Source organism: Salmo salar, chromosome ssa09 (genome assembly GCF_905237065.1).
Source record: "Salmo salar chromosome ssa09, Ssal_v3.1, whole genome shotgun sequence".
NCBI classification, from domain to species: Eukaryota; Metazoa; Chordata; class Actinopteri; order Salmoniformes; family Salmonidae; genus Salmo; species Salmo salar.
Genome location: NC_059450.1, coordinates 122,104,072 through 122,125,983, shown reverse-complemented (window position 1 = coordinate 122,125,983; position 21,912 = coordinate 122,104,072). Strand labels below are relative to the sequence as shown.

At 43.5% G+C, this 21,912-nt stretch overlaps 1 protein-coding gene across 2 annotated transcripts in view; it reads right to left on the bottom strand.

The window, feature by feature from the left end:
* Nucleotides 1-1,972: 1,972 nt before the first annotated feature.
* Nucleotides 1,973-21,912, bottom strand: part of LOC106612612 (gap junction delta-2 protein) — a 29,564-nt gene continuing 9,624 nt past the window's right edge. Inside the window, exons 1-2 of one of the 2 annotated variants that reach the window (XM_014213946.2) lie at nt 13,686-13,821; nt 1,973-8,834 (exon numbers count right to left, since the gene is read on the bottom strand). In XM_014213946.2, coding sequence (XP_014069421.1) covers nt 7,991-8,834; nt 13,686-13,723 — 882 coding nt within the window. In that variant the 5' untranslated portion in view covers nt 13,724-13,821 and the 3' untranslated portion in view covers nt 1,973-7,990. Of the gene's footprint in view, nt 8,835-13,685; nt 13,822-21,912 lie in introns of those variants that run through there. The other variant, XM_014213945.2, reaches the window with a different exon arrangement.

The window sequence follows — 21,912 nt, the reverse complement described above, 5'->3', positions numbered from 1 at the left end:
CGGGTGGTGACAGAATAACAACCCCTCAACCTGGCCGGGTGGTGTCAGAATAACAACCCCTCAACCTGGCCGGGTGGTGCCAGAATAACAACCCCTCAACCTGGCCGGGTGATGACAGAATAACAACCCCTCAACCTGGCCGGGTGGTGCCAGAATAACAACCCCTCAACCTGGCCGGGTGGTGCCAGAATAACAACCCATCCCTCAACGTGACCAAGACTAAGGAGATTGTGGACTACAGGAAAAAGAGGACCGAGCACTCCCCCATTTTCATCGACGGGGCTGTAGTGGTGCAGGTTGAGAGCTTCAAGTTCCTTGGTGTCCACATCACCAAGAAACTCTCATGGTCCAAGCACAACAAGACAGTCGTGAAAAGGGCACGACAAAACCTATTCCCCCTCAGGAGACTGAAAAGATTTGGCATGGGTCCTCAGATCCTCAAAAGGTTCTACAGCTGCACCATCGAGAGCATCCTGACTGGTTGCATCACTGCCTGGGATGGCAACTGCTCAGCCTCCGACCGCAAGGCACTACAGAAGGTAGTGCGTATGGCCCAGTACATCACTGGGGCCAAGCTTCCTGCCATCCAGGACCTCTATACCAGGCAGTGTCAGAGAAAGGCTCTGAAAATTGTCAAAGACTCCAGCCACCCTAGTCATAGACTGTTCTCTCTGCTACCACATGGCAAGCGGTACCGGAGCGCCAAGTCTAGGTCCAAGAGGCTTCTAAACAGCTTCTACCCCCAAGCCATAAGACTCCTGAACATCTAGTCAAATGGCTACCCAGACTATTCACATTGAACCCCCCCCCTCTCCACTGCCACTCTCTGTTGTCATCTATACATAGTCACTTTAATTAACTCTACCTACATGTACATACTACCTCAACTAACCGGTGTCCCCACACATTGACTCTGTACCGGCACCCCCCTGTATATATTGTTATTTTTTACTGCTCCTCTTTAATTACTTGTTACCTTTATCTCTTATTCTTATCCATATTTTTTGAAACTGCACTGTCGGTTAGGGGCTCGTAAGTAAGCATTTCACTGTAAGGACCTGTTGTATTCGGCACATGTGACTAATACAATTTGATTTGATTAGGGAGTAATTTTATGACAGGCTGGATGTGTTTTGAGCATTCTGAGCCCAGACTGACATCTTTCCAATAAGTAGATTAGGAGAAAAACAACTTTATTTTAGTTGTCAAAGTGCCTGAAGCAGTCGTCTCTGCCTGCTGGTCGCTAGGCTACCCGAGAAAGCATGCTCATGGGAGAGGGGTAACGCCCACTTACACCGACCTGAACCGTGACCCTTTTTTTTCAATGGGAAACTGCCTCTCTGCTTCATCTCAATTCCTCCATAATCTCTGGTGATATCTAGTGATAGTGATGCACAAACTAGATTCAGTAGTTTTTAAACCCCATTGAAAACCTAGATTGAAAGTTTAGGGAAAAAGACTAAAACTGAACATAATTCATATGCTTTTTATTGATTTTAAGTTTGTTTTGGAGTCAAAGATAATAGTTTCAGTATAGTTTTACTTTTTCCAAACTTGTTTGTTAATTATTTAAATTAATTTAGTTTACTAAATTGTTTTTTCACGATTCATTTTTGTTTTAGTTTCCTTTAATGACCTTGGCCCGAACACACACACAAACAGCATTCTCTCCTCCCTTTCCCTCGCTATTATCACTGATGCCGTTAGTGCGAGCAACGATTTGGAATTGTTATTATTTTTGGTCAGCTTTATCATTTCATCAGCAGCACATTTTGATGTGTCATTTGATATTATGCTTTTGTTTTTCGATTCCATTCACCTGGACATTCTGACATCTCAGTATCCCATCTCTCTCTCTCTGTCTCTCATACACACGAACACATGCAGAACTTTGTTTTGACATTTTGACACCAACATTCCTTCAGATAGGGCTGCACACTATCAATCACCGTAAGGTCAAGCTCAACATGTGTAACATTCAAGGTTTTATTCAGTCTTCACATACAGTACACAAGTCAGAAACAATGGTCAAGAAGCCTTCAAATAAGGTCAGTTGGATATAAAATGAAATCTGCAGTCAAAACAACAGATTTTCCATTAAAAATCACAAACGCGTGTTTTTTTTCTATTTCTTGGCATATTTTTTTCACATCCATGTAGATGTTGGAGATATACAGAGCTATGATGAAACAATTAATGTTCTACAGCTAATATGTTTCCCTTTCTGCTCCTTAAGAACAAATATACCTGACGTTTAGTCATTTTGGTACCCTGTGGTTGCAACCGAGCCAAATATAGACATTACCTCGTCCTCAACCCACTCTCGTACCCGAACGTCCTCAACCCACTCTCGTACCCGAACGTCCTCAACCCACTCTCGTACCCGAACGTCCTCAACCCACTCTCGTACCCGAACGTCCTCAACCCACTCTCGTACCCGAACGTCCTCAACCCACTCTCGTACCCGAACGTCCTCAACCCACTCTCGTACCCGAACGTCCTCAACCCACTCTCGTACCCGAACGTCCTCAACCCACTCTCGTACCCGAACGTCCTCAACCCACTCTCGTACCCGAACGTCCTCAACCCACTCTCGTACCCGAACGCATTCTTGATATTCTTTTTCATGACGGAACCATAACAACCACTCCTGTAAAGTAGCCTAAGTTCATTTTACAGTGCAGCGGTGTTGTTGATCAAGAATCAAAAGCTTTTTGTAAATCGTTTGACTCTAGCTCGCTAACTATGCTACTTGATGACACAAAGGGCCAATGTGTCAGGTGAGGGGACTGCTGCGGTACACGTAGGCATTTTCCCCACACTAAAGCTTCCCTTCTGAAAAACCTCACGGCCTTTAGCCCCGTTCTCACTAGATCTAGTAGCTCTCGGTTGAATGAAATGACCTCATCACTATTGATATCATGAGAGATTAAAGGGTTGTAAATTGCCCCCATAAACTAAAAAAATATGCCTAACCCAGCTCGATGTGGCTGTTTGTGTCGACTACATCAGCACCGTGCATCGAGTGCACTTATAGCACGTCGAAGCCTCGGACTCAGCATGTGCCATGTCCTTCACATGACAAGACAGAGCTGGCTTCATCATGGCTCCGACTCTCAGAGTGGAGAGTGGGATGCTAAAGGAATGTAACAAGTATCATCATTCGTGGGGGGACGTTATGTCGCTGTTGCCTTGTTTAGATATTCCTGAGCAAGACTTCCGATGTGTTCGTCTTTCAGGCTAGTGAAGTTGACGGCACCGCGTATCACCCATTGGCACAAGGATAAAGGTTTGATTAAGTCCTTGAGCAACAAACATGGGTCACCACGTCCTCTTAGGGAGATAAATATTGGGATAGCAGTATGTTATGTTTTTGTTTCTATGGTGAAGGGGGATGAAGGAGACCAAGACACTGTCTGTGCTGAAACTATAAAGCCCTTGTTTATAAAACTTTCAACACAGCCGGTCTCGTTAAAATGTTTAGACGGGTCCCTTTATCTCAAGAGTGAGCGGTGCCAGACCTGATGACGTAAACCTGGGTCTGTTACCTCTCCACACCCCCCATGCCACTGGTTTGATGCAGCCCTACATGTGAGGTTAGGACAGGTGGAGCTGGGGGTAGTAGTGTGCTAGAGTGACAGTACAGCAGGTATTTAAAAGTGTCACAACCTCCAGGGTTTGCTCTCTGCCACCACAGATGGTGTCCGTTCCTGCCAATTGGAAGAGTTGTGAGCTGTCTGTAGGTCCTTGCTTCCATCTCCTAGGAAATAGTTATCTGAACTTGCCTGGTAAATGACCTTCCTTGTCACTGATTCAATGCATCACAGGATGAGGGTAGATTAGCACCAATGTTTCAGGCTAGAGGGCTGGTTGAGGCTTGGATACAAGAAGTTATGTAATAATACTAATGTGTGTACTGATTGACAATACTTTATGTGCCCGTTTGAGCTCTATGGTGTTCCCTGTTTAAGAAAGGATGCAGGTGTTGTCTGATAGCGTTTAGAAAAGTTTTGTTGAATTAGTTGTAGAAATATGAATAAAAACCTTGTTTTCAAAGATTGCTAATCATTTAGAAGTGCATAATTCCTGAGACTGTTTGTATGATGTGCAGTAGCCCTCAATGTGTTGACCTGAAGCAGAGGGCTACACAGTCCCCATAATGTCACTGTGTCTTAGGGCTTCACTGATTCTTTCATCAGAGTTAATTCATTAGATCGTCATTCATTTACGTTACTCTGGAATGTTGTTTCCTCTATTTTGTCAATGTAGTGTTTATTTACCCTGAAACATTTGTCTTACAGTACACAAGTATAATTCAGAGTATCCGCATCTTAAGTGTTGTTATTTAAAATATTTTTTATAGCAGGTAATTCAAAGTTTCTCAAAATGGTGGTAAAAAACAGCAGGGCTGAACCCTACGCTATTCCGTTTAGAAATGACTAATTGAGTTGGTACTGACTTGTAAAAGAGTTGGAAATTAGAGATTCCTGACATCAAGACTTTACACGTTTTATCTCAAAAGCTTGGACAACGACTAAAAAAAAACCTCTTCTTCTTCTTTAAGATTGAGTTTTTAAAAACAGGTAGAAACATGCTTATTCTAGCCATTGTACATGCCTTAAAAAAGAATACATTTGAAACCCCATGTAATTTGCATTTCACTTTGGCAAGGGAAGGATGCAATACTTGTGCATTACATTTAAACACACTGCCCCAGTTTGCACATTGCAAATGTTTTGTTCTTTACATAGGAAAAAAAATAATACTTTTCCGGTTTGTCTTTCAATTACATCACTGTAGAAAAACAAGAGCGACAGACAATAAAATGAATCCACAAGCCAGGAACAAAAGGAAACAAATCAAGAAAAGAAAATTGCATAATTTTCACATATAGACTGGAGAGAGCATTGGACCGCTAGAACCCTGTGAAGTGTTCACTTTGGGAAGTATTCACTTTGGGAAGTGTCCTCATCCCAACCCTGTTATATACCCCTCAATGAGACCAGACAGGAGAGCAGTGGTGAGCAGCCAGAGAGCAGAGAGATGTGGGGACTGGAGAGTCCTGTATATCCATACTATACTTCAGACCAACCTTACCAAGCCATTTCTTAAAGAGAAGGGCCCAGGATCATTTAAAGAAAGCCCGGCCTTAACCTCTATTATTACACCCTCTCAGCGGTCATCTAAGAACAGGGCTCCGCCACATCCAATCCCACAGACATTCAACGAGCTCTGAAGATGGGGACTAATTCTATACTAGAGATTACCTACTAGTATCAAAGGGTGAATCACAGACAAGACTGAATGAATAAAGAGTCTTCTTTGGCCACTTCACCAGTCACACCTCAATAAGACTATACCACCATGTCAGTAGCTCAGTGAGGACTGAGAGGAGGAGCATGGATAGCTGGACTCATACATAGAGATACAACTCGAGAGGCTGATTTCATAGAGCCCCAATGCTCTTGAATGGAACAATTTGTCAGCCATCTTACATGGGGACAGTTCTGAACCGTTCTATCTCCATAAACTTGTCTCTTGGTGGTTGTAATCCTCTGTAATTGAATGACTAGCAAGGCCTTTGTTTTTAGAGACCGTGGCTCTGTCTGAGCGATGTCATGGCTTTCTGTCGTTCTGTTTAGGACATTGTTCATTTCCTGTTCTTTTCAAACAAATGTGCAACTAAAGGCTTTGTGGCTTTCCATATTCCACTGATACTGACAGCCATATTTCCTCTCCCATGTCTGTTTTCTCTGCTTGGCTTGCGTCATCTAAATTTTGAGTGGTGTGAAATGCATCCTGGGACTGTTCCTCCCTGTCCTCCCCTCTCGGCTGGAGTTGGTTTGGCCCGGGCCCAGTCGGTGTCACTGTAAACCCAAACATCTCCAACCTGAGCAGTCTACTCTGTTTTACAGTGTACCAGACACAAGTGCCAAAAGAACACATAGTGTTGATGTCAATGTCTACCAGCAACTCCCCCCTCTCCCTACAGAGTGTTTTATAGAGATTACACACTCCAGGCTGTGTCCCTTGGCAGTGCTTGGGGTGACCCCCATTACAGGGTTCCCATATGATCCTGGGGTAGAACACCAGGAGAATGTTCCGGCCCAAGCATTTCCACTCAAGCAGAACCATGCTGACGGGGATTCTCTCTCTGGATGGGACATAAACCAAGGAGCACACACACATGCAAGCACACACACACACAGGCACAGTGTACAGTATGGTGAAGCACCTAGCTGGTCATGTTTGGCCTTATTATTTCATCGCCATGGACACTACTACTGCTCAGTGTACAAACCACTCCCTCAATATATCCACAACAAGGACACCCCCCCACCCCCCCACCACTTACACCTCCCATGTCTGGCCTCACTGCAGGGTCAAAGGCCATTGTGCTGTAAATGTGGGATCCCTTTTAGAGTGTACCACTATTGTAGAAAAGCTGAACCCTGTCTTCAGTGGCGTTGAGCAAGTGTGTTGGGCTTTTATTGCTGGTGTTACAGAGCTTTTCCCAATGAGAGTTCCTTTCTCTCTCCCGTCTGTCTTCAAGGATCATGGTACAGCGCTTATTGTCAATCTTTTCTTTGTCTCTTAAAGGCATGCCTGCTGATCACCACATATGAGAGAGATGCAGCACAAACCAGTAGGTGAACATGTTCTCTGTCAGGAGTACAATTCATGACAACACTTTGTTCCTTTTAGAAGCAATGCTTGTGTACATGCCTTTTTCAAATACCTCATGCGATCCTCCTCTCAGACACAAATTCAGTTCCATCGATCGGAGGCAAAATGCTTTGAAATGAACAACAAAAGTACTCTCATGAAACCCAACCATGTGTTTCTTTGCCTCCCCTCCCTCCATAAAGACAAATACATCTATTTTTACATACTCTCTCAACTAAAAGAGGAAATACTATGCAGGAACTTTCAAACAAGAAGTAAATCCAAAGTATGGTACCAATTTTGTCACGAAGAGAATAAATCAACTCATAATAATGATATCATAAACATTTTAAATTAGTAATACAATGATCTGGTTCTTCTCCATAGAGATTGCAAGGAGATGGTTCCTCTTTTACTCTCTCTTATTCCCTATGTCTCGCTCTCATTTTATTTGTATCTTTATTTCAGTCAGTCACAAACACACGCAACACGCTGGAATGCTGGAGAGATGTTGGTGGGGGTGTTGGTGTGGCGGGGAACGGTTTGTGACTGTAGAGGTGTCGTTTATGCGTGACCTCCTTGGGGTTGTCTCTAAAGTTTACACGGAGGAGAAGACATTACTGTCATACACCCTCAGTCTCAATGGTGCAGGTGCCAGCAGTGGAGAAGTAGAGAAAAAATGTTTTCAGTATTCCTTCATGGTGTTTGTGTTAATAATTATTTGCCAGGAGACAAAATGTAAACAGCAGTTTCTTCTGGCACCAGGTCCAGGACTCCCGAACACTGGCTCTCTCTGTCATCGTAATCTCTGGAGACCAGCTTGAGAGGAACATCATTCTCTCTCCACACCAGCAAAGAGGGGATAGAGAGTCGACACCCTGTGTGCTGCTTGTGGAGAGTCGGATCATCGCTGCGACAGCTCTTCCGCTCCTTCCCAGTTAACGACCCCTCCTGCTCTCTTCATCACGGATGACATAAGCCAGAACAGCATCATGACATAGCATACCCTTCGGTCCCCTTCTCCACCCCACCGCCCCTGGCCCGGAAACCCTACAACAGCCAGAAGCTTCTCCTTAAAGACTTCCATACAGCACTTTGGGAACGTCCCAATAAAAAAAATCATACACATGACAAGGTTTGACAAGAACAGGTGCAGCTGGTCTCATAATGAATAAAAAATACAGCAAATATTCCTTGGCAGTTTTTTTCACTGTCCCCCTCCTCTTTCCATTAAAACTCTAAAAAGAGAGAGTGGAATGGAGTGGTCGTCCCACTCGTTCCCTACCCTGCCCTCGCACTTACCCAGCGTATAGACCTGTCTCCATCAGACGTAGGCGGATTCGCTGGACTGGGTCCTGCCCATGTTGGGGGGCTGCGACATGTGGGTCATGTCCTTCTTGCGGATCTCGCAGATGGACTTCCGGCGGGCCTGCACGCCCCGGATGGCTGCCTTGATCTTCTTCCAGCCCAGATGGTTGAGCTCTGCCAGGTTGAGCAGCACGCAGATGCCGCTCACGGCGAACATGAAGACCAGGAAGACCGTCTTCTCGGTGGGCCGCGACACGTAGCACTCCACCTCCTTCACGCAGGGGTAGCGGTCGCACTCGAAGATGCCCGGCACGCTGAAGCCGTATAGGAAGTACTGTCCCACCAGAAAGCCGATCTCCAGTGCATTACGGAACACCACCTGGATAATGTAGAAGCGCGAGATGCCCTCCTGCTGGCGCTGCTTGGACTTCTTGCCGTGTGTGAGCCCCCGCGGCACATTGGGGATCTCCTTGACCTCCATGCAGTCATGCTCGTCCTTCCCGCCACCGTCGCCGTGGTGCACCAGGATGCCGTTGATGTTACGAAGCTTCCTGGCGCCACTTTGCCCGTAATCCGAACGCTCCAGCAGTGGGTAGAGGAAGGAGTAGCGTCTGTCACGCTGCTTGGCCGACTGGTGCACAGAGTAGGTGATGAAGCACAGGCTGGGCGTACACACCAGAATGATCTGGAAGACCCAGTAGCGGATGTGGGAGATGGGGAAGGCCTTGTCGTAGCAGGCCTGGTTGCAGCCCGGCTGCAGGGTGTTGCAGATGAACATGGTCTGCTCGTCCTCGTACACCGTCTCGCCAACGATGGCCACGATCAGGATCCGAAAGATCACCACCACGGTCAGAAGAATCCTGTATGAGAGAGGCACACAGAGAGAGAGAATAGAAAATACATACGTGTTACAGTTAACAACTGGAGGGAGTGGTGAAGAGAGAAAGGATAGTAGAAGACCAATAAAACATATTGGATTAAAGAGACTGAAGTAGCTTTGGGCACAGCAGGAGCAAGAGAGAGAGAGAACTTGGATAAGAGAGGTGGAGTTGTGGGAACGATGAGTAGTGATAGGTAAGGATGTCACTGTTCCTTTAGATAAGGTAGAACAAGGGATTCATCTAGAGCACATTCATCTGCTGAGCACAATATCTACAGTGCATTCAGAAAGTATTCAGCCCCCGTTTACTCTTTCCACATTTTGTTACGTTACAGCCTTATTCTAAATTGGATTAAATCGGGGGGTTTTCTCCTCATCAATCTCCACACTATACCCCATAAAGACAAAGCAAAAACAGGTAAATTGATGAAGAACAAAAATTATTTAATCAATTTTAGAATAAGGCTGTAAAGTAACAAAATGTGGAAAAAGTCAAGGGGACTGAATACTTTCCAAATGCTTATAGTTGTCAATAACCTCTACTTCACTCTTCCTATAGAAGTTCAACCCATATCCTAAAGCATATCAAACCAGACTTTCCAGAACACTGCACTTTGTTCTCCCACCATCATTCACCGTTTGTGTACAGGAAATAAGCACAGCAAGTATGAAATACTGTTAAACCAACTTAAAATACAGTATCCAAAAGTGTTGCTTTTGGCCAAGTGAATCATTAAAAAAATCTACTTTTACCGTCCATGTCAAGGTTTTTGCTTTGTCATTATGGGGTATATTGTGTAGATTGATGGGGGGGTAAGAGTGTAATACATTTTACAATGAGGCTGTAACGTAACAAAATGTGGAAAAAGTCAAGGTGTCTGCATACTTTCCGAATGCACTGTATATTAGAGAAATAACAATTATTACGTGAATATTTTTTCCGTGCTACTTCCAGTCATTTTATCTCCAGCGCAACAGTCATTTAAAACAGGGACATGACACATCTCTCTGCTTCATGGTCTAATTTTAGCGTCAGGCTCATTTAACACGTAACACTCATCTCAGTCCCTGCTAAAGTGGATCTTGCTGTAATTAATTTTGTAACACACCATCTCTGTCTTCCCATTTTTCCTTTCCCCTTAGCAACCGATGACACTTTGCACCTTGTCTGCCGTTTACGTGCTATTTCTGTTCGTGTGACAGGGGGGGATAGAGAGATTACTGTGGTAGTGGGGGTGTGAAGCAATTCACTGTGATTTTTCAGTGGTGTGCTTAATGTGACATGTTGAGACGTATGTATACAAGTGTATGCGCTGCTTTTGTATAGCGTAGGGCTACGATTTCATTATGTGAGTGGGATTCAGAGGCACTCCTTTTTCACTGTCAATTGAACTCAGACACTCTCACTCAAAGCTCTCTTCTCATTCATTTTTCATACGAACACAGCAGGCATTTTAACACGAGCCTTTTTTTTTCAGCTCTCGAAGAGTTCAGAGCAATTCACACTTGAATTGAACCAGTATTATAAATCATCATTATTACTCCATGCGCGCAGGGCACAGGTTTACCCACCTGCGTCTGACGATACCAATCCATTGGTCCTGGAACTCATTAACAATATTGTGATAACTTTTATGAAGTGATGACAATAGAACAAAGTGGGATTGTCACCTTTGTTGCCAAATAGTTGGATGCGGTTCAGCTGATGTGGGTGAATTGGTAACCTACCAATCGGAGCGGCTTTACTGGCCTGCACATGCCACAGCTGTGGTTTCAAGGGGCATATTTCATCTGACCCAAAGTCAGCTGCTACTCACATGTAGGCCTACCTCTCATCATAGACAGAGGCTGCAGAGGTAAAAAAGAAGACATGCTCCCAATCCGCCCACCTGTAATCTGATGTGCCGGATGGAAATGCAGTAGAGAAAAGATGAAATGCTTTTCCCCTTGTCGCCAGTTTAGGACTGAGTATTCACTATAGCAGTTCTAGAGCATTGTGCCAGCTAGCGCTGTATCACTCACGGGATGTGAAAAAGTATTAGGTACAGAGGAAAAACATCAAATTACTGTCGAATTAGTTACAGACAGGGATTAAAAATCACAAAAAAATGCAGGAGCTAGAGATTTCCTTGACTAAAAAAAATGCCATGAGAGAACAAAATCTCATCAGGGAGAATGAATTATATAATGGCTTCCACAGGCAAACCAGTAACCTTAATCTGCACCAGGGCCAATGGAGGATTCTAGGCATTAGGCCTAGTAGTTTGTTTAATGCCATCGAATAGCTTTAGATTATCTATGCCCATAACCCCCACCTGCTTCTTCTCCTCTTTTCCCTTCACTATCTCTCTTTCTGTCTTTCTGTGCTCCTGCTCCTACCATCTCACTCACTCCCTAACCCCCCTCTCTTTCCCTCCCTATCTCTGCCTGGCACTGCAACAGAATAAGCTCCAAATAGAGACTATTTCTCTTTTTTGGGGGGAAGCATTTTTGCTACCATTGTCGGCAGACCCTGTTTAACATTAAAAGGAAATCTCTTTTGTGAATCTTGCAAAAACGTCCAAAACTTGCTGAGTAGTACTCCTGTCCTCCCCCTCAACAGCCTGTATTTGTTTGTCGTTAAATGAACACCCTGTCTGTGTTTTCATCCAATCCACAGTCAAAACATTATGCCCAGAACCCAAACTGCTTCTTTTAATTTGATCATGGTTTCTCTCTCAAAAGTTTTTGACAAAAGTCAGGGGGAGGTTTATTTGTATCTACAGTGATCAGTAACTAACAGTGTGCACCAACATGTGAAATTATACATTCTTTTTCGGAGTGAAGCATTGTCACAACCTGTCACGTCCTGGCCAGTATAAGGTTAATTGGTATTGTAGTTTGGTCAGGACGTGGCAGAGGGTATTTGTTTTATGTGGTTCGGGGTGGTGTTTTGGAAAATAGGGTGTTTGATTTAGTATTTCCGGGTTTTTGGTTTATGGTCTGTGTTTATGTATTTCTATGTGTTATCTAGTTAGTTGTATGTCTATGTTTGGTTAATTGGGGTGGACTTCCAATTGAAGGCAGCTGTGTGGTGTTGCCTTTGATTGGAAGTCCTATATTAGTTGGGTGTGTTTGTTTGTCTAATTGTGGGAGATTGTCTTTGGATTGCTGTGTTGCCTTCAAGGCTGTAATTTTGTCGTTCATCGTTTTGTTTATTTTTTGTATACGTGTTTGTTTGTTTTTTTTCCTTATTTTCCGTTAAATAAAGAAGATGAGTATACACATACCTGCTGCGTTTTGGTCCGCCATTTCTAACGACAAGCGTGACACAACCGTCCGCGTACAAACCACTGAGCAGCTTGCATTGTTTGCTTGCTAAAAAAAAAATACAGAGATGCCATTTGAAGTGATGCTGCTGTACCATTGTTGTTATGGAGGAAGAACAGCCCTGTTAAACCATAGGGTCATGAATGTCACTCTTCCCTAAGTGTTTCTTTATGTAACCCCTGGAGATAATATGTTGATTGAGGAAAGTGGGTACGAGAGGAAGGAGGGGGGCTCCCTGGTGCCTTTACCCACAAACCCCCTCCCTCCCCTCTTCTCTCCCCTCGCACCCAACTTCCTCTGCCAGTTACCATGGCAACAACCGATGGGAAGAAAAGTGAGCTCTGATTTGAGCTGAGGACCAGCTAAAGTGAAGAAAGGCAACTTAACTACCCAGCAAGCTGAGAAAAAAACACCAGCAATAACAATGCTATCAAATCATACTGGAACTGTCATCTGTGGATGGAAGCCAGATAACAGTCGTTCTACACCCAGGAGAGAACATCTCTCACGACCTGTTGTATAGAATGTTGCAGACATGGTTGATCTATGATGGAATCTTATTGATAACCACGAACACGAATGATATACACTAATATTAAAAAGACACTAGAGAAGTGTATGTGTTCCATCTGTCTTAGGCTCCCGAGTGGCGCAGCGGTCTAAGGCACTGCATCTCAGTGCAAGAGGCGTCACTACAGTCCCTGGTTTGAATCCAGGCTCTATCACATCCGGCCATGATTGGGAGTCCCATAAGGCGGCGCACAATTGGCCCAGCGCCGTCATTGTAAATAAGAATTTGTTGTTAACTGACCTGCCTGGTTAAATAAAGGTTAGATAAATAAATAGGCTAGGTCATGTTATTAGAAAGTATTCCAGTCTTTTTCAGTAGGTGATGGCTGAAAAAGCGATCCATACAAAAGAAGCTGTGAAGAGTCAAAGCTGGCTTGTTTGCCCTATGATTTAAGCGTTCCCCATGTGATACTGCTGTGTAATCCTCTTAAAGGGCTCCCTCTTTCCCTGGCTTCTGCTGCTGCTTTACCTGGCTTCATCCCTTTAACTCTCTCTATAAAGTATGTCCCTGGCTGCCTCGTTCCTGTCTTGTGTCAGGCTAACAAGGTTGAGCATCAATAGGACCTGGTTGACTTGACAGCAGGCCATTTGGCACCTAGCCCACAGCTACAGTACGTCTTGCTTCAGGTCAGGTCAGAATCTGTCCCGTTTAGCCAATACTGTATCGACTCTCCCCAGAGAATGTAGCCTATTTCCTCAGACACACACACACACACACACACACACACACACACACACACACACACACCCTATATGTCCATACATATACACACATACAGTGTATGAAATCGTACACACACATGCTTACGTACTGTATATAAAACATCACCATCAGCACAGACACACTTACATTAATACACAGCCACATACCCAGTCAAGCATACACACAAAATACATGATGCAAATAGTCTGAAATAATGATTACTGGGCTGTCCATTACAAATCCACCCACCTTAGAGAGCACGGGAAGAACACAGGAATGTCAGACATTACACAATCAGCTTTCTAAAGCTCGGCAACAGCTGTGTGTGTGAGTGTCTTTGCGTATCTGTTTGCTTGGGTGTGTCTGTTGGCTTGTGTGTGTCTGCGTGTGTGTGAGTGTGGGTGGCACTCTGTTGGCAGGGGAGCGGCGCCCCTCTGCTCCTTCTGTCACCGATTGGAATGTGACAGAGATGGACGTCCAGGATAGCCCTCAAGACCGGAACACACCCTCTGTGGCAGAGCCAGTACACACTGCTCAGTGCTAAGTGTGTGTGTGTGGGTGTGGGTGTGGGTGTGTGTCACTGGCTGTGGGTTTTTGTGTGGTTTGTTGTGAAAGATATAGAGCCAATACTGTATGTGTGTGTAGATGGGTAGAAGGTAACGATCCGTGTCTGTGTTTTTTCTGTGTCTATATAGGTCTAAAGGCTATGCCGTACGGATGTAAATCTCATTTGTAGACCTCTGACATGAGACAGTACCCACACTATCTACTTCTCATGAAGTCCTACCACTGGCCTGAAAACAAACACATTCAGCCCCCCCCGATGGACACACACAAGAGAAGTAGAGTGACTGGAGCTGCATTTTGTATTGATGATTTCATTATACACAGCACAGCCGTGATTAATCCATATTTACTACCCGAGTAGCTCCAAGTACACTCACAGTCTCACAGCAGTCCTCACAGAGACCTCCACTCCACAGTAATCAACTGATAACACTATAGGTGAGCTATAGGGCTGGTATCGTCATGGCAACACAGCCATCAGAGTAGAGTGCTGGGTTTCGGAAGGTCATGAGGTGTGAGCTGGGAAGAGAGCAGCAGTCAGCGATCGGGATGGGAGCACGGCTATAATCCACATTTAATCTGCTGTTTTGGACAATCCAGTGTGGCCCATGCCAACGCCAAAACCCAAATCACTCTCAGTCACACATGCTGGAAGCATTCTCCACTGACCCCCAGCCACACATGGTTAGCACACACTCCTCTATCGCTCCTAAATCTATTCTGAACATGTACAGTACTGAGAAGTATTCTAAATATATTCTGAACATGTACAGTACAGAGAAGTATTGTAAATCTATTCTAAACATGTACAGTACAGAGAAGTATTGTAAATCTATTCTAAACATGTACAGTACAGAGAAGTATTGTAAATCTATTCTAAACATGTACAGCACAGAGGAACCCAGACATTATGATTCACGAGACATGTCACATCAAGATTGATGTGTACAGTTAGTGAATCAATGTAAAAAATAACAAATTGCTAGTTGTGCATTTCAGTGTAATGAAAGTCTACATTTTGGGTGAAGGTTATGCATTTTAATGCTTGTGTGTTTACCTGTTTATAGGTGTGGGGAGAAAGAGAGGGAAAGAGAAAAAGAGTGGAGAGGTCAGTGACTCTGGCTGTTGAAGGGCTGTTAATGAGGGTTCAGTCCATGAGTCAGCGCTTATGACTTCCAGGGCTTATAAATGACCGTAAGACTCACAGGGAGAGAACAGAATAGACACAGTGTCCCAGACCACTCTTAATTATTATCTTATTAACGCATGTCAACAACTAAACAGCCATGGAGCCATAGATTCAGAGAGAGACATACCATGGTTTGTCAGAGATTAAGTAAAGGCCTCATTGTTTCGGCCTCACACTAGTGTTGGGCTCTAAACAACAGAAACAGTGAGTTTTCATTATCTTACTTAGCAAGAAGCATATGAAAGGTTGTATCAGTCTGTTAGGAGCCTTTTCCCTTTGTTCTAAGCTTCCATAGACTCATAATGAGATCCACTGACTGTACAAAGACACCAGTGCCCTCGCTCTATCTCTGAGAGTAAGATGGATGAAGTGTCTGTGGGTATTGATTGGCACCTGGGGTGCAGATCATATCTATCCCATCCCATACATCTCTGACACATTGTCTTATACCGCCTCTCTCAATGTTTTTCTATTTTAATTCTCTCTCTCTCTCTGAACAGATAGAACTAGAAGGCCTTGAGAGGGAGGGACGGTGGAACTGAGACACAACCTGCATCTTATCATTCTGCTGCAATGTTTGGGCTATAGGCATGATGAGGGGAGATATGGCATTACTGTGTGTGTGTGTGTGTTTGTCCACTGTGTCCAACGTTGTCCCTCAGGGCTGACAGCAGCAGCTGCTGTGTGTGGTTGAGTCAAAGTGCTAGAAGCTGATGAGAGAGCCAGACAGCTCTCACACACACACACACACACACACACACACACACACACACACACACACACACACACACACACACACACACACACACACACACACACACACACACACACAAATACATACTTATTCACGCACACAAACACCAGTGAAACACCTTACACAGACCAATAAGGGACAGACGCCACGCTCCCTCCAACACAGATAGACAAACATAAACAGACACTTGTGAAACAGATCCTCATCTGACTCACAAGTTCGCCCCCCAACACACACACACACACACGCACACACACAGTCATACAGCCAGATGGCCGGCCGAACATACAAACACAAGCGTAAGCAAATTGCAGTGCGGATGCTATATTTACTCTTACACTCTCAGGCAAATGTTTCCACTGCCAAAACTGAGTAAGCCACACACTGTTAGCAGCCAAATATGAATAACCGCATGCTAAATGTGACAATGACTTCACACTCCACCTAAAACATCAAATTCACTTATCTTCCCATTAACTATTCAGCATTCAACTCACCATGCTGCAGAGAGAGAGAGGTCATTTGACTGGCAAGAATATACTGATTTGATTTCCACTCTTTCCAAGTAAATTGTGTTACAAACATTTGGGACATGTATTGTGTACACACACACACACACACACACACACACACACACACACACACACACACACACACACACGGGAGAGAGCAGTGGTCCATGTGTCTGTTCTCCTTTGGCCTCAGATGGGAGCATCACCCCCTTTTTCATCACACCTTTTGTGTGTGTGTGTGTGTGTGTGACTGAGCTGTCTGGCTCACTCACAAAGGCCTGACAGCTATTGCTGTCAGCCCTGAGGGACAACGTTGGACACAGTGGACAAACACACACACACACACACAGTAATGCCATATCTCCCCTCATCATGCCTATAGCCCAAACATTGCAGCAGAATGATAAGATGCAGGTTGTGTCTCAGTTCCACCGTCCCTCCCTCTCAAGGCCTTCTAGTTCTATCTGTTCAGAGAGAGAGAGAGAATTAAAATAGAAAAACATTGAGAGAGGCGGTATAAGACAATGTGTCAGAGATGTATGGGATGGGATAGATATGATCTGCACCCCAGGTGCCAATCAATACCCACAGACACTTCATCCATCTTACTCTCAGAGATAGAGCGAGGGCACTGGTGTCTTTGTACAGTCAGTGGATCTCATTATGAGTCTATGGAAGCTTAGAACAAAGGGAAAAGGCTCCTAACAGACTGATATAACCTTTCATATGCTTCTTGCTAAGTAAGATAATGAAAACTCACTGTTTCTGTTGTTGAGAGCCCAACACTAGTGTGAGGCCGAAACAATGAGGCCTTTACTTAATCTCTGACAAACCATGGTATGTCTCTCTCTGAATCTATGGCTCCATGGCTGTTTAGTTGTTGACATGCGTTAATAAGATAATAATTAAGAGTGGTCTGGGACACTGTGTCTATTCTGTTCTCTCCCTGTGAGTCTTACGGTCATTTATAACCCCTGGAAGTCATAAGCGCTGACTCATGGACTGAACCCTCATTAACAGCCCTTCAACAGCCAGAGTCACTGGCCCCTCCTCCACTCTTTTTCTCTAACCCCCCCTCTTAAGATTCCTAGTCATCTGTTGATTGTTTACCCAGGTGTTTGGGGGTACAGTAAATAGAGTGGAGCCGTCACATCTGGATTAAGCCAGTCAGATAGAACCCCACTGAGAGAAAAACACTCGGAAGTCTCTGAATGTAACAACTTTGTATAGGATATCTTTCGGCTTTTTCAAAGTGACATGGTTTATCCAAACACTCATCCATACAGATAAGACAAGGGTTTATCTGGATGACTTTAACAGGGATGACAGGGAGTTTAGCGTTAAAGGATTGTAAGGATGAGTAATTTGGAATAATGGAAAGAAAATAACAAACAGTGAGAGAGAAGGAATGGGTTGTGGGAGGAAAGAGTGAAAAGAGAGATGGGTGGGAGATATGGAATGAGAACAGAAAATTGGAAAATCATGAAAGAGACATCCAGTGGAGAGGAGAATAAGGGAAATTAGAATATATATTTGCATCGAAATGCATTTGTACACATATTTTTATACACGGTGCTGCATGTTGATAGACACATTTATTGGCTGTAGGGCAGGGGTCAGCAACAGGTGTCCCGCAGAACCAAAACCGACCCGCACAAAAAAGTTGGTCCGCCAACGTTTTTTGGGGGGTGGATTTAATACTGAACAAAAATATAAACGCAACATGTAAAGTGTTGGTCCCAAGTTTCATGAGCTGAAATAAAAGATCCCAAAACTTTTCCATATGCACAAAAAGCTTATTTCTCTCAAATTTTGTGCACAAATTTGTTTACGTCATTGTTAGTGAGCATTTCTCCTTTGCCAAGATAATCCATCCACCTGACAGGTGTGGCATATTAAGAAGCTAATTACACAGCATGATTATTACACCTTGTGCTTGGGATAATAATAGACCACTCTAAAATGTGAAGTTTTGTCACAAAACACAATAATACAGATGTCTCAAGTTTTGAGGGATCATGCAATTGGCATGCTGACTGCAGGAATGTCCACCAGAGCTGTTGCCATTGAATTTAATGTTAATTTCTCTACCATAAGCCACCTCCAATGTTGTTTTAGAGATTTTGGTAGAACATCCAACTGGCCTCACAACCGCAGACTAGGTGTAACCTAGCCCAGGACCTCCACATCCGGGTTCTTCACCTGCAGGATCGTCTGAGACCAGCCACCCGGACAGCGGATGAAACTGTGGGTTTGCACAACCAAAGAATTTCCACACAAACTGTCAGAAATAGTCTCAGGGAAGCTCATCTGCGTGTTCGGCGTCGTAACCGACTTTGGTGGGCCAATGCTCACCTTTGATGGCTACTGGCACGCTGAAGAAGTTGGCTCTTCACAGATGAACCCCGGTTTCAACTGCACCGGGCAGATGGCAGACATTGTGAACAGAGTGCCCCATTGTGGCGGTGGGCTTATGATATGGGCAGGCATAAGCATAGACAACAAACACAATCAGCTTTAATACTGCAGATAGATTGTAGCTTCCATCAATGTAATTGTCTGCATCATTTCCAATACCCCATATACATTTTTTGTAAATATATATACAGTACATTTGGAAAAATATTCAGACCGCTTGACTTTTCCACATTTTTTTACGTTACAGCCTTATTCTAAAATGGATTAAATAGTTTCTACACACAATACCCTAGAATGACAAAGCAAAAACAGTTTATTTTTTTTTACATTTTTGCAAATTTATAAAAAATCTGAATCTGAAATATCACATTTAAATAAGTATTCAGACCCTTTACTCAGTACTTTGTTGAAGCACCTTTGGCAGCGATTACAGCCTCAAGTCTTCTTGGGTATGACACTACAAGCTTGGCACACCTGTATTTGGGGAGTTTTTCACGTTCTTCTCTGCAGATCCTCTCAAGCTCTGTCAGGTTGGATGGGGAGCGTCGCTGCACAGCTACAGTTGAAGTCGGAAGTTTACATACACTTAGGTTGGCATCATTAAAACTGTTTTTTTCAACCACTCCACAAATTTCTTGTTAACAAACTATAGTTTTGGCAAGTCGGTTAGGACATCTACTTTGTGCATTACACAAGTACTTTTCCCAACAATTGTTTACAGACAGATTATTTCACTTATCATTCACTGTATCACAATTCCAGTGGATCAGAAGTTTACATACACTAAGTTGACTGTGCCTTTAAACAGCTTGGAAAATTCCAGAAAATGATGTCATGGCTTTAGAGAATTCTAATTGACATCATTTGAGCCAATTGAAAGTGTACCTGTGAATGTATTTCAAGGCCTACCTTCAAACTCAGTGCCTCTTTGCTTGACATCATGGGAAAATCAATAGAATTCAGCCAAGATCTCAGAAAAAAAATGTTGACCTCCACAAGTCTGGTTCATCCTTGGGAGCAATTTCCAAACGCCTGAAGGTACCATGTTCATCTGTACAAACAATAGTATGCAAGTATAAACACCATGGGATCACGCAGCTGTCATACCGCTCAGGAAGGAGACACGTTCTGTCTCCTAGAGATGAACGTACTTTGGTGCAAAAAGTGCAAATCAATCCCAGAACAACAGCAAAGGACTTTGTGAAGATGCTGGAGGAAACCAGTACAAAAGTAGCTATATCCACAGTAAAATGAGTCCTATACTGAGGATTGGCTTCCATCTGGCCACTCTACTATAAAGGCCTGATTGGTGGAGTGCTGCAGAAATGGTTGTCCTTCTGGAAGGTTCTCACATCTCCACAGAGGAACTCTGGAGCTTTGTCAGAGTTTAGCTGTGCAGCCATCTCTAGGAAGAGTCTTGGTGGTTCCAAACTTTTTCCATTTAAGAATAATGGGGACCTTCAATGCTGCAAAACGTATTCGTATCCTTCCCCAGATCTGGGATCCCGAGTGGCGCAGCGGTCTAAGGTACTGCATCTCAGTCCTAGAGGGGTCACTACAGACCCTGGTTCGATTCCAGGCTGTATCACCACCGGCCGTGATTGGGTGGTGCACAATTGGCCCAGCGTCGTCTGGGTTTGGCCGGGGTAGGCCGTCGTTGTAAATAAGGATTTGTTCTTAACTGACTTGCCTAGTTAAATAAAATTAAAACATTTTAAAATGTGCCTCGATACAATCCTGTTTCGGAGCTCTACCGACAATTCCTTCAACCTCATGGCTTGGTTTTTGCTCTGACATGCACTGTCAACTGTGGGACCTTATAAAGACAGATGTGCGCCTTTCCAAATCATGTCCATTCAATTGAATTTACCACAGGTGGACTCCAATCAAGTTGTAGAAACATCTCATGGATGATCAATGGAAAACAGGATGCACCTGAGCTCAATTTCGAGTCTCATAGCAAAGGGTCTGAATACTTATGTAAATAAGGTATTTCATTGTTTTCATTTTTTTGTATTCATTTGCAAAACTTTCTAAAAACCTGTTTTCGCTTTGTCATTATAGGGTATTGTGTGTAGATTGATGAGGGAAAAATAGAATTTAATCAATTTTAGAATAAGGCTGTAATGTAACAAAATGTGGAAAAACTGAAGGGGTCTGAATACTTTCCGAATGCAGTGTATACATATATATATATAAATAATAGTGAAGACATCAAAACTATGAAATAACATATATGGAATCATGTAGTAAGCAAAAAAGTGTTCAACAAATACAAATATATTTTAGATTCTTCAAAGTTGTCACAACGCTATCATCAAGGAAAAAGGTGTCTACTTTGAAGAATCTCAAATATAAAATATATTTAGATTTGTTCAACACTTTTTTGCTAACCACATGATTCCATGTGTTATTTCATAGTTTAGATGTCTTCACTATTATTCTGCAATGTAGAAAATAGTAAAAATAAAGACAAACCCTTGAATGAGTAGGTGTCCAAACTTTTGACTGGTACTGTGTGTATATATATATATATATATATACACACACACACACACACACACACACACACACACACACACACACACACACACACACACACACACACACACACACACACACACACACACACACACACACAGTGGCAAGAATAAGTATATTCACCCTTTGGAAATACCTGCATAAATTGGTCATAAAATTCGATCTGATCTTCATCTAGGTCACAACAATAGACAAACACAGTCTGCTTAAACTAATAACACACAAACAACTATACGTTTTCATGTCTTTATTGAACACACCATATAAACATTCACAGTGCAGGGTGGGAAAAGTATGTGAACCCTTGGATTTAATAACTGGTTGACTCTCCTTTGGCAGCAATAACCTCAAACAAACGTTTTCTGTAGTTGCGGATCAGACCTGCACAACGGTCAGGAGGAATTTTAGACCATTCCTATTTACAAAACAGTTTCAGTTCCACAATATTCTTGGGATGTCTGGTGTGAACTGCTCTCTTGAGGTCAGGCCACAGCA